We start from the raw sequence: 13,875 nt of genomic DNA, 5'->3' as shown, positions 1-13,875 counted from the left end.
ACTGTTTAAGGTACCACCTGTTCTCACTTCATCCATATCAAGCATGTGGAACAATAAGTAAAATACATATGAACATATGAATTAGGAGGAGTGGGCCACTCGGCCCCGCTCTGCCATTCAATAAGATCACGGCTGTTCTGATTGTAACCTCAACTCCACATTCCCGCCTACCCCCAATAACCTTTGACTCCCTTGCTTATCAAGAATCTATCTACCTCTGCCTTTTAAATATTCAAAGACTCTGCTACTACCGCTTTTTGAGGAAGAGAGTTCCAAAGACTCACGACTCAGAAATAATTTCTCCTCATCTCTGTCTTAAATGGGCAACCCCTTATTTTTAAACAGTGACCCTGTGTTCTAGATTCTTCCACAAGAACAAACAACCTTTCCACATCCACCCTATCAAGACCCCTCAGGATCTTGTGTTTCAATCAAGTCGCCTCTTACTCTTCTAAACTCCAGCGGACACAAGCCTAGCATGTCCAATCTTTCCTCGTAAGACAGCCCGCCCATTACAGTTATTAGTCTAGTAAACCTTCTCTGTATTGCATCCAATGCATTTACATCCTTCCTTAAACAAGGAGACCAATACTGTACACAGTACTCCAGATGGAGACTCACCAATGCCCTGTATAACTGAAGCATAACCTCCCTACTTTTGTATTCAATTCCCCTCGCAACAAACAATAACATTCTATTAGCTTTCCTAATTACTTGCTGTATCTACATACTAACATTTTATGATTCATATACTGGGATACCCAGATCCCTCTGCATCTCAGAGCTCTGCAATCTCTCACCATTTGGATAATATGCTTCTTTTCCATTCTTCCTGCCAAACAACTTCACACTTTCCCACATTATACTCCATTTGCCAGATCTTTGCCCACTCACTTAACCTATCTATATCCCTTTGTAGCTGTCTTATGTCCTCTTCACAGCTTACTTTCCTACCTATCTTTGCGTCATCAGCAAATCTAGCAACCATACCTTAGGTCCCTTCATTCAAGTCATTTATATAAATTGTAAAAAGTTGAGGCCCCAGCACTGATCCCTGTGACACACCACTTGCTACATCTTGCCAACCAGAAAGTGACCCATTTATGCCTACTGTTTCCTGTTCGCCAGTCAATCCTCTATCCATGCCAATATGTTGCGCATTACACGAGGAGCTTTTATTTTCTGTAGTAACCTTTAATGTGGCATCTTATCAAATGTCTTCTGGAAATCTAAGTACAGTACATCCACCAGTTCCCCTTTATCCACAGCACATGCTACTTCTTCAAAGAACTCCAATAAATTGGTTAAACATGATTTCCCTTTCACAAAACCATGTTGACTCTGCCTGATCACATTGAATTTTTCTAAGTGCCCTGCTATAATGTCTTGAATAATAGCTTCTAACATTTTCCCCAGACAGATGTAGTTTCCTGCTTTCTGTCTCCCTCCCTTTTTGAATAAAGGAGTTACACTGGTTATTTTCCAATCTAATGGCACCTTCCCCAAATCTAGGGAATTTTGGAAAATTAAAACCAAAGCATCAACTACCTCACTAGCCAGTTCTTTTAAGATCCCCCTAGGATGGAGTCCATCAGGACCTGGGAACTTGTCAGCCCGCAGCTCCAACAATTTGCTCAACAGCACTTACTTGGTGCTTGTAATTTTCTTGAGTTCCTCCCTCCCTTCCACTTCCTGATTCACAGCTATTTCTGAGAGGTGGGAGATGGTGGAATGAGGGCTGTGACTGCGATCTGATGTTCCATTTATTTTCATTAAAATATACAGAAAACGTGCAGAGATTAATTTTTGGGTTGGTCACTGGTATTTTACATATAGCGAAGTCAATCTAGTGTAGATAAAAAAAAAATGAAATATACATCTACACATACTTATCATTACTTTCTGATCTGAAAGATGAACTTTATGTCACCACTATCTGTTTCTAGCTTAACAGCAAGGAAGGGCATTTCCTGTCAGCACCATGTACTCAAGTGTATCAAAACACTTAAAACAAAACATCAGATTTTCGACTTAGAGCTTTCTTTAAACAGCATTATTGCTCAGATGCTGGGTATATTGAATTAAATCAAATCCATACCTCAATTTGCTTGATCTATATTAAACTCAATCTTGATGGCGCCATGCATTTATAGATCTTGTTCGTTGACATGGGCTTTACACTTAAAGCAAGAACACACAGAGTAAGCTAACTTGAGTTACTCATCTGTTGTAGGAAGGCATGCCATGCAGTTTCTGATCAGGTGTGACAAAGTCTGCTAAATGATTCACGTTAATGCAATAGAAATGTAGAATAAATTTAGTATTATCCATCATTTTTATTTCATGATTTTCTCAATATTTCTTCCTGCCACAATTTTCAATTCCAGTTTATTTCCTCTTCCTTTCTTCCTGGTTTGAACTTAACTTAGAGCAGCATTTACAAGTGGGAGAGTTTATGGTTTATGACAGTGAGGCTAAGAAAGAACTGGTTCAGGAGTCAGCAAGTTGAACCTCAGCAGCTGAAGGAGGCAACATTCAGAGCCTCCGTATTTTCTTTCTAAAATGTTCCAACTCTGCCTATCCACCATGACTCACTTTCCATTGCACTCACTTTACAGATCTTCTTCTTTTGGGCCTCCTTATCTCGAGAGACAATGGATACGCGCCTGGAGGTGGTCAGTGGTTTGTGAAGCAGCGCCTGGAGTGGCTATAAAGGCCAATTCTGGAGTGACAGGCTCTTCCACAGGTGCTGCAGAGAAATTTGTTTGTTGGGGCTGTTGCACAGTTGGCTCTCCCCTTGCGCCTCTGTCTTTTTTCCTGCCAACTACTAAGTCTCTTCGACTCGCCACAATTTAGCCCTGTCTTTATGGCTGCCCGCCAGCTCTGGCGAATGCTGGCAACTGACTCCCACGACTTGTGATCAATGTCACACGATTTCATGCATGTAATCAGGTAATAAAAAATACAAAAGGTATTTACTTCAGCTGGAATGGAGAAATTGGTTAAAATTCACATATTTGTTCCAACTTTTCTTTTTGGAACTATTCAGTTTAGTTGCTGCAAGACAGGGAAGGGTGAAAGGTGCAGGACCCAATCATTAGATTTTCCAGTGGGCAGAACAGAGATAAAACAATTTGCTTATCCATACGCACGTGGGTGGTGAATACACAACCCCATCATGACTAGTTTTCAAGATGCCAACTTGTAGTAACACAAGAATACTGAAATGTCAGATTTCTTACAGCACTGAATTCTGCTGTTTTGTCTCCTGCTAACGTCAATCACCGGACTTGGGAACTGGAGGGAAGGCTTGATTGTCCAGTCAGCACGAGAAATTCCCTTCAAAATTCTCCCTCTCCAGTCAAAAATTAGATATTTTAGAAACTATGATTTTTGCACTAGTTCTGAACCAGATTAGTCCATTATTACAGCTTCATGCAGTCAAGCGGCCTATGCAGACATCTGAATACTTCAGAATTAAATATAATTCGTTAAAATTTAAAGAATCAAATTCAAAATGCTATGTGTTAGAACTTTCAGTCACACTATTTGAACTTCATACTGTTAAAAATAAAACACACAAAGGAATAAAACATACCTTAAGCTTGGATCCGAGCTCCCAAGATTCAGAAGTGCTATGTTCAACAGTGTTCCTGGGACATCCTTTGGTCGTATTTTAGTGTGCTGTGGGATAGAGTCCGGTTGTGACAATTCCCAACGCGTCCTTATATGGATTATAGATTGCACTATTGCCTCACATTCTTGGTGCATGAATGTTAGTGGTGTGCCTTGGTTGGCAATAGTTAATGTGAACTGGCTTTCATCCACCAGGCAGATTTCCTCTATTTCTGAAGCATAGTAAATGTCATTCAGAAACACAGACTGGCCAAGGACCCTTGTCCGCTCTGCCGACGTCACCTGAACTGCTGTGGATCCCACCTAATGTAAAGAAGAGATGCAGATAAAACTCAGAAGACCACAAACAATGCAATATACAGTGTTATCAACACATTTTATTTTAAGCGGTATTATTTCTCAATATTGTTACAATAAAACTCTGAAATCAGCTGTTCACCAAAGATCACTTCATCACGATAAACAGAAATATTGAGGCGAGGGAAAAAATATTTATTATGTGTTTCAGTTAATCACAACAGTCAAGACCCTTACAAGACTGTTAAAGACAGATGATATTTCAGACAGAGAGAGAGTGAGAGCATTGCAGGTATAGTGGGAGGTCTGACAGCACAGCAGAGATAAAAGGAGCGCCAGAGAATGGGAGCACTGAGAACAAATTAACCAAAAAAAAAAAATCAAGGAGTGAAGTCACAGGACAGCAGGTAGGCGATTGGTTGTTTGGAGAGCCTGGACGTAAAGAGTGTGTACCTGTGTGAAGGATTATAGGGGTGGAGCAGCAGAGTGAAGTGAGTGCAAGCGTCAGGGAGCGAGGTAGAAAAAGCCAAAAGTGACGTCTACACAAGGGAAGGTGCTGATTGGTGAACAGCTGGTGATTTTTTTTGTATAGAAGTCTTTAATAAGTCTTACGTTTATTTCTGTTCAGTTTAGTTAGTCCAACAAGTGAAGACATGGCAGGGCATCTCAGTCCCGTCGAGTGCACACCCTGTTCCACGTGGGGACTCCAGAACATTTCTTGTATCCTGGACAATCAAATGTGCAGGAAGTGTCAATAGCTAGAGGAACTCGAGCTTCAGAGCTTGAGCAGCAGCTGGCATCACTGCGGTGCATCTGTGAAGCTGAGAGCTACATAGATAGCATGTTTCTGGATGTGGTCAGCCCACAGCTTAAGGGTATGCAAGCAGAGAGGGAATGAGTGACTGCCAGGCAGTCAAGGCGGACCAGGCAGGTGGTGGAGTTCCTCGACTGCATCTTCTCTCCAAAATGTATTCAATTCTCAATACTGGCAAGGGTGGTGGCTCGTCTGGAAAGTGTGATCAGAGCAAAATCCACAACACCACGGGTGGCTCAAATGCACACGGGAGTAGGAAGATGATCGGGAAACCAATTATGACAGGGGATTCTATGGTTTGGGGAACAGACAGGTGTTTTTGTGGTCACAGACACGTATCCAGGATTTATGTTGCCTCTCTGTTGCCAGGATCAAGGATGTAACCAGTGGTTGCAGAGCACTCAGGGTGGGGGGTGAACAGCCAGAGGTCATTGTCCATATCAGTACCAATGACATAGGTAGAAAGGGAGATGAGGCAGATTTTAGGGAGCTAGGAAGATTAGCAAGCAGAACCTCAAAGGTAGCAATCCCCGGATTACTTCGGATGCCATGTGCTTGTGGCTTTAGGAATAGGAGGATACAGCAAATTAACATGTGGCTGGAGAGATGATGCAGGAGGCAGGGCTTTAGATTCCTAAGACATTGAGACAGTCTGGGAGAAGTGGAACTGTACAGGCCAGACAGATTGCACCTGAACAGAACTGGGACTAATGTCCTTGTGGGGTAGTTTGCTAATGCTGTTGGGGAGACTTCAAACTCACTTGGCAGGGAGTTGGGAACCAGGAAATAGCATTTGGAAGGAGACACAGAGTCCACCAAGAATTGGGAAAGACAGACAGCATTAGTTTAAGAAATCATAAGGTATTAGGTGTGGTCAGAGTAAGAGGGGATGCAATAAGGTCTAAACAAGGTTTATGATGCATGTACGTAAATGCACAAAGTATGGTAAATAAAGTTGGTGAGCGCAAATAACCACATGGGAATATGATGTGGCAATAGCAGAGGCCTGGCTCAAAAAGGGCAGGACTAAGTACTAAATATTCCTGGATATAAAGGGTTCAGGAAGACAGGGAAGGAAAGAAAGGAGGAGGGGTGGCAGTATTGATTAAAGGGGAATATTGCAGCGCTGGAGAGAGAAGATATCCTAGAGGAGTCAAGGGCAAAATCTGTTGAGTTAGTTAAACAACAGAGGTGCCATTACACTACTGAATCTATCCTATTGGCCAACAACTAGTGGGAAAGATATAGAGAAACACATTTGCAGGGAAGTTACAGGGGTGCAAAAACTATATAGAGTAATGGTAATGGGGAAGTTTAATCATCCTAACATAAACTGGGATAGTAGTAGTGTAAAGGGCAAAGAGGGAGAAGAGCTTCTGAAGTGCTCTCCTAAGAATTTTCTTGATCAGTATGTTTCTGGCCCGATGAGAAAGGAGGAATTTCTGGATCTGGTTTTGGGGAATGAGGTGAGTCAAGTGGATCATGTGTAACTAAGGAAACATTTAGGGAACTGTCATCATAGTACCTTAAGGTTTAGGTTAACTCTTGAAAAGGACAAGCAACAATCTGGAGTAAAAATACTTAATTGGAAGAGGGCCAATTTCAGTGGGGTGAGATCTGGCCCAGGTAAGTTAGAATCAAAGATCAGCAGGCAAAAATGTAATGGAACAGTATGCTGCCTTTAAAGAGAAGCTGGTTCAGGTACAGTCAATGTACATTCCCACGAGGGGGAAGGTAGGTCGAGCAAAGCCAGAGCTCCCTGGATGATGAAAGAGATAGCGAGCAAGATGAAGCAGAAAAAGGGTGTCTATGACAAATGTCAGGTTGATAATACAAGTGAGAACCATGCTGAATGTAGAATTTTTTTGAGGGGAAATGAAAAAGGAAATAAGAGAAACAAAGAGTATGAGAAGAGAGAGACAGCTAATATAAAAGGGAACTCAGAAGTCTTCTATAGGCATATAAATAGAAGGGTAGGAGGAGGGTGAGGCTGACAAGGGAAGTAAAAAGGTGCATGGAGATGGAGGGTAAGGATGGTGCACTAAATAAGTACTTTGCATTTGTCTTTATCAAGGAAGATACTGCCAAAGTCATAGTGAAAGAGTAGTTGAGATACTGGAGGGGCTAAAAATTGATAAAGAGGAGGTATCAGAAAGGCTGTCTGTATTTAAAGATGCTAAGTCACCAGGACTGGATGGGATGCAGCTTAGAATATTCAGGGAAGCAAGGGGGGAAATTGCGGAAGCACTGACCATAATTATCCAATTCTCCATAGATACAGGGGTGGTGCCAGAGGACTGGAGAATTGCAGATGTTTAACTTCTATGGTGAAGCTTTTTGAAATGATAATCTGGGAGAAAATTGTCACTTGGACAAATGTGGATTAATTAAGGAAAGTCAGTATGGATTTGTTAAGGGTAAATTGTGTTTAACTAACTTGATGAGTTTTTTGATGAGGGTAATGTAGTTGATGTGGTGTACACGGACTTACAAAAGGTGTTTGATAAAGTGCCACATTATAGGCTTGCCAGCCAAGTTAAAGCCCATGGAATAAAAGTGACAGTGGCAGCATGGATATAAAGTCGGCTGAGTGAAAGGAAACAGTACAGATGAACAGATACTTTTCGGACTGGAGGAAGGTATACATTGGGGTTCCCCAGGGGTTAGTACCAGGACTACTGCTTTTCTTGATATATATTAATGATGTAGACTTTGATGTACCAGGGCATAATTTCAAAAATTGCAAGTATTATGGTTGAAGGCAGCAGAACAGGTTGACAAAGTCGTCAAAAAGGCATACGGGATCCTGGGCTTTATAAATAAGGGCATAAAGTCCAAGAGTAAGGAAGTTATGATAAAACTTTATAAAACACTGGTTCAGCCTCAACTGGAATAGTGTGTCCATTTCTGGGCTACACACTTTCAGAGGATGTGAAGGCTTTAGAGAGGGTGCAGAAAAGATTCATAAGAATAATTCCAGGGATGAGGGACTTCAGTTATATGCATAGATTGGTGAAGCTGGGACTGCTATCCTTAGAGAAGAGAAGATTAAGAGGAGATTTGATAGAGGTGTTCGACATCATGAGGGGGCTGGACAGATTAGATAGAGAGAAACTGTTCCCATTGGCCAAAGGATCTAGAATCAGAGGACACTGATTTCAGGTGATTGGCAAAAGAAGCAACAGCGACATGAGGAAAAACTCTCTTTACACAGTGAGTGGTTAGGATCTGGAATGCGCTGCTTGAAAGTGTGGTAGAGGCAGAGTCAATCAAATTTCAAAAGGGAATTTGGTAAGCACATCAAGAGAAAAAAAATTGCAGGGCTACAGGGAGAAGGCAGGGGAGTGGGACTTTGTGATTTGCACAAACACAACAGGTCGAATGGTTTCCTTTCGTGATGTAACCATTACCATTCTATGATTACAGTTGTTGTAAAGCTCAACTAACTCTACCTCTTCAAACCAAAAGGATTGGAACATCTGGAACCAGGGGACAGTATCCACATTATGACACTGTAATCCATCTATAGGCGCCATTTTGTACGTTAGTACTTGGCTGGACTTCTGTAGTGCAGATAGTGCACTATTTACATCAATAATCCAGATTCAGAAAATCAATGCAAAATGTTTTTGCTATTGCAAGTTTAGCCCAGGACATCAGGGGAACTCACCCAATCTTTGAATAGCGTTATGGAAACTTTATGTCTAACTGTAGAGGTACATGGGATCTCAGTTGAAAATACCACCCAAAAAGTAGCACCGTTAATCTATATCATGAATTCAGATACTTGAAGACACAAATTTCTAATTCAGAGGTTAGAGTACTATTAACGGAAACCAAGCTGATGTAAAGTATCCTGTTTTTCTACATTTATTCCATGTAAGAAAGCAAAACTTAACTCACTTTCCTTTGTTTTGTGTTTCTTTTTTTACTGCACATACCCATTTTATATTTCCAAAAACATGTATTTTAATTTTATGGCCAAAGTTGTCAAACTGATCATATAACTCATTGGAGTGGGACAATTATCATTTTAACTGAAGTTAATTTTAAAGATTTTTTTAAACAATAACACTCTTGAAGAATTCAAAAGTTCTGCTTTAGGATAAAAAAAGAAACCTGATTAACTTTGAAATATACCAGATGACTTTTTTTTTCACAGTTTCTCCCATATTGGATAACCAAGATGTGATGTACTTGGATTTCCAAAAGGCATTCAATAAGGTGCCATCAAAGGTTACTACACAAAATAAGTGCTCTTGGTGTAGAGGGCAACATAGTATCACAGACAGGGGGTTGGTTTGCTCACAGGAAGCAGAGAGTAGGGATAAATGAGGCACTTTCAGGTTGGCAAGCAGTAACGAGTGGAGTGCCACAGGGATCAGTGTTTGGGGCCTCAACTATTTACAATCTATATTAACAACTTGGATGAAGGGACGGAATGTATGGTTGCTAAATTTGCTGATGACACAAAGATAGGTAGGAGAGTAAGTTGTGAGGATATAAGGGGTCTGCAAAGGAATTTAGGTAGGTTAAGTGAATGGACAAAAATTTGGCATTTGGAGTATAATGTGAGAAAATACAAACTTGTCCAATTTTGTGGGAAGAATAAAAAAAGCAGTATATTATCTAAATGAAGAGAGACTGCAGAACTCTGGCACAGAAGGATGTGTGTGTCCTGGTACATGAATCACAAATTGTATGCAGGCACAGCAAGTGATTAGGAAGGCAAATGGAATGTTATCGTTTATTGCAAGAAGAATGGAATATAAAAGTAGGCAAGTTTTGTTACAGTTGAACAGGACATTGGTGAGACCACATCTGGAATGCGGTGTACAGTTTTAGTCTCCGTACTTCAGAAAGGATAAAATTGCATTCGCAGTTCAGAGACGGTTCACTTGATTGATTCCTGGGATGAAGGGGTTATTTTACGAGGAAAGGTTGGACAGGTTGGGCCTGAACCCATTGGAGAATGAGGGGTGATCTTATTGAAACTTAACATCCTGAGGGAACTTGACAGGGTGGATGCTGAGGGGATGTTTCCCTTTATAAGAGGGGATAGAACCAGGGGACACAGTTTAAAAATAAGGGGGCTCCCATTTAAGGCAGAGATGAGAATTTTTTTTCTTGGAGGGTCGTTAGGCTGTGGAATTCTCTTCCCCAGAGCGCAGTGGAGGCAGGGTCATTGAATATTTTTAAGGCTGAGTTAGATAGATTCTTGATTGACAAGGGAGTCAAAGGGTTTAAGGTGTAGACAGGAAAGTAGAATTGAAGCCACAATCAGATCAGCCATGATCATATCAAATGGCGGAGCAAGCTCGAAGGGCCACATGGCCTACTCCTGTTCCTAATTCCTATGTTCATATAGTGGCATTTTGCTTCTGGATTTTTCGCCCACTCTATGTGTCAATTGAACAGTTGTGAATTTCTGCAGTGACACTGATGCTAGTACAATACCACCTGACTTGACACACTTGGGACCAAATTCTACAAGGCAGACTTCAGACTTTTGGGAGGAGGAACTTCCCACCTTGATGGAGACTTTAGTGTCCTTGTGAGCCAATTTTAGAGCATTGTGGAATACTTTCAGGTCCTCTTCTAAAGCCAGAGTGGCAGCAGGAAGCTTCTGATGGTCTGGTTCAATGTGTTCCACAAGTTTCCCAGGTGAGTCAATGAAGATCAATTTTTTGCTTCCCTTAAGTCCAGTTAGAAGCCGTTCATGATATTTTGTGTATTCTCTGACCCAAGAGTTACAGTTGTAGATGTAGACAGCGGCCACATTCTCGTAGGCGGCCCCAGGAAAAACAACAAACCATTTGGAGAGGAAGTCCGTTTTGAAGCGATTGCTAGGGCCTGCGTGGGTAAGGTCCACAACAATCTCGTATGGCTTGGCATAATATGGCTTCAGAGTTAGGAGCACATGATAAATGAGCAAATCACCATTTATCTGTCCAGTTTTGAACCTGTGTGAGGGAAAAGGAAAAGCTCGAGTTATTCCTCATTACATTTTCCAAGGTGAACTGGGAAGTCCCCTGCACACCAGTTCTGTACTGAAGTATACACTCCCATACAAATGGTGCCTTCTAATTCTCAGGCCCAGCTAACGTTGGGGGTCATGGGTAGAGAAGAGGAGCTAGGGAAATGGGGTGGGGAAGAAATGTACTCTTTTGCTCAAAAACAGCAGCCATGAGCATGTAGGCTCTTTGGGTTATCTTTTTCCACTGGCTGTGAAGGTATGGGATCGGAGAAGGATGGAAGAGCTCACGATTGCAGCTATATTGAAGAGGTGCAAACTAAATAAAACAATCTTTCACAGGATATATTGACGCAAGAGGCAGGCACATAGACAGAGAAGTAAGGTGGCAAACAGTGGCGCTCACAAATGGGAGTTCATTTTGAAAGATCCCAAATTCATCTCTGACATTAGAACTGCAACCTACAAAAGGTGAATGGTTCAGTGTAAAGAATTTGCATTTACACAGTGCCTCATCACACCTTTGGCAACATACCAATACTCTTCATGCACTAAACTTTGAAGCACATTTATGTGAATGAATGACAATCCTTCTGCGAGATCAAAAGCCAGCTAATTTGATTGTGGCAATGTTGAAGGAGGAATGTTAGTCCAAACACAAGAATAATTCATCTAATCATGCCACGGGATCTTAAATACCCATCTCACCGAGCAGAAAAGTAAACTGGATCTTGGGTTACTGTCTCATTCAAAGACATGAGACAACGCAATGATCCTGAGTACTAGGTTATTTGTCAGATGGCTTCAGTTGGTAACCTTCAGGACTGAGTCATAAAGTTGTGGTTTCAAGCCAGATTCCAGCATATAATTGAGGGTGATTGTCTAGTGCAGTTACTGTGGAAGTGTCGGATTGTCAATAACCCTGTGTTTCAGATGAGATGTTAAACCAAGGGCTCACCCACTAGCTTTTGCTACACGCAAAGAATTCCACAGCATGATTCAAACAGCAAGGAAGTTAGCTCCTTGCCCTGGCCAACATTTATCCCTCAACTACCACCACAAAACAGAACATGTGGTCATTTATTTCATTTCCTCTTTGTGGGATCTTACTGTGTGCATATCGACTGCCATGTTTGTCTGCAAAACAATGGTGACTATGTTTAAAAATAACTGATGGGCTGTGACATGCTTTCGGATACCCTGAAAGACGCTAGTTAAACACAAGCTCTTTCTTTGCTGCTGCATGCATGAGTGGAGCACAACACAGGGTCACCAAAATAAGCTGCCAACTTTTAAGTAAAAAGTTCTTCTATATGAAAAACATCTGAAGTCAATACTCTTGTTCTACTGATTTTCCTTGGACGGTAGCTTTAAACACTTCACAAATTGCACAATGTCCCCCATTATAATCTTGGTTTTGGTTTTATTGCACTTCATGGCAGAAAACGTCAACCACCTGGAACTTTAAATGTGTAATTATATAAACCATTCATGCACATAACAGATGTCTATTATCAATTTCTTCTGGTGATCAAACTGAAAATCAAAAGTAGTAACATGGCATGAATCTATCCCGTGCCACACATTCGGGTGTCTCCAGCTGTAAAGTGCCTAGGCATGCCCTGAAAGGTGCTATCTAAATGCAAGTTCCTTCCTTCTTCCATATAGAACTCCAGCAATCTTTATGACAGCGCTTAGTTTTGCCCATTACAAGAGCCAATTCCATGTTTTGCATTGGCTTCTTTTCTTTGCTGCAAACTGTCTTCTTAAACCCCAATTCCCTGTCTCCTCCACCCTCATCAACAATAAGTGACAGGAACTCATGGACCTCTGTCACTATCTGATCAGCTTCCTCTGCCAAGTCCCTCCCTTCTACTTGCCCACCAGGCCAAACTTCCTCTAATGTTTCCCATTGCCTGAGCCCTAAACTTGTATCTTTTTCTAATTTCTCTCATCTCCCCTCATACCTTCTCTAAGCTCATCCTGTCTATGAGACCCACTTCCTGCTCCCTCAAGCCTATTCCCAGTAAACTGATCACCTTCCTAGACCCCATATTGGTCGAAATTGTTAACATTTCTCTCTTTCGGTGGTGTCCCCCTCTCCTTTAAATCTGCTGCATTCCCCCCACTCCTCAAAAAACTCAAACCTTGACTACAGCATCCTTGCAAGTTTCCATCCCATCTCCAATCTCTCTTTCCTCTCAAGTTCTTGAATGTGTTGTTGCCTCCCAAATCCATGCATTCTTTCCCACAACTCCATGTTTGAATCCCTCCAATCAGGTTTCGAACACTGCCACAGTACCTAAATGGCTCTCATCAAGTCAAAAACTGACATCCTATGTGACTTTGACAAAGGTGAACAATACCTCCACATCATTCTTGATCTGTCAGCAGCCTTTGACACAGTTGACGACATCATCCTCCACCAACGCCTCTCCACCATTGCCCATCTGGGTGGGACTCACACTTGGTTCCATTCTTATCTATACAATCATAGCTAGACTACGACTTGCAATGGCTTATCTTGCAGCTCCTGCACTGTCACCTCTTGTCTCTCCCAAGGATCTCTCCGTGGCCCCCTGCCTATTTCTCATCTACATAATGCCTTTTGGTGACATCATCTGAAAGCACAGCATCAGTTTTCACATGTACATTGATGACACCCAGCTTTACCTCACCATCACCTCTCTTAACTCCTCCAGGGTTGCTAAATTATCAGACATCCAGTGCTGGATGAGCAGAAATTTCATCCACTTAAATTGGGAAGATTGTTTTCAGTCCCTGCTCCAAACTCCATTCCCTAGATACAGACTCCAGCCCTCTCCCTGGCAACTGGCCGAGATTAAACTAGTCTATTAGCAATCTCGTGTCATATTTGACGCAAGATGAGTTTCAAACCACATATTCGCACCATTACTAAGACTGCCTATTTCCACCTCCATAAAATTGCCACGCTTAGCCTGTCAACTGATCTGCTGCTGAAATCCTCATTCGTGCCTTTGATACCTCTAGACTTGACTATTCCAACGCACTCCTGGCTGGCCTTCCACATTCTACCGTCCATAAACTTAAGGTCATCCAAAACTCTGCCGCTGTGTCTTAATCTGCTCACCTATCAACCCTGCACTCGCTGACTTACATTGGCTCCTGATCA

General features: G+C 41.8%; 1 protein-coding gene across 8 annotated transcripts in view; it reads right to left on the bottom strand.

Moving 5' to 3' along the window:
• The window catches only part of nf1a (neurofibromin 1a), a 291,554-nt gene that overhangs the window by 54,843 nt on the left and 222,836 nt on the right, over positions 1-13,875 (bottom strand). For all 8 annotated transcript variants that reach the window (XM_068010585.1, XM_068010587.1, XM_068010588.1 and 5 more), the window contains 2 exons: positions 10,278-10,710; positions 3,599-3,939 (listed from right to left, as the gene is read on the bottom strand). In XM_068010585.1, coding sequence (XP_067866686.1) covers positions 3,599-3,939; positions 10,278-10,710 — 774 coding nt within the window. The remainder of the gene's footprint in view (positions 1-3,598; positions 3,940-10,277; positions 10,711-13,875) is intronic.

The sequence above is a fragment of the Heterodontus francisci genome, chromosome 30 (assembly GCF_036365525.1).
Source record: "Heterodontus francisci isolate sHetFra1 chromosome 30, sHetFra1.hap1, whole genome shotgun sequence".
In the NCBI taxonomy this organism is placed as follows: Eukaryota; Metazoa; Chordata; class Chondrichthyes; order Heterodontiformes; family Heterodontidae; genus Heterodontus; species Heterodontus francisci.
Note: the sequence above shows the minus strand (reverse complement) of the source record. Positions and strands in the feature narration are given on the sequence as shown.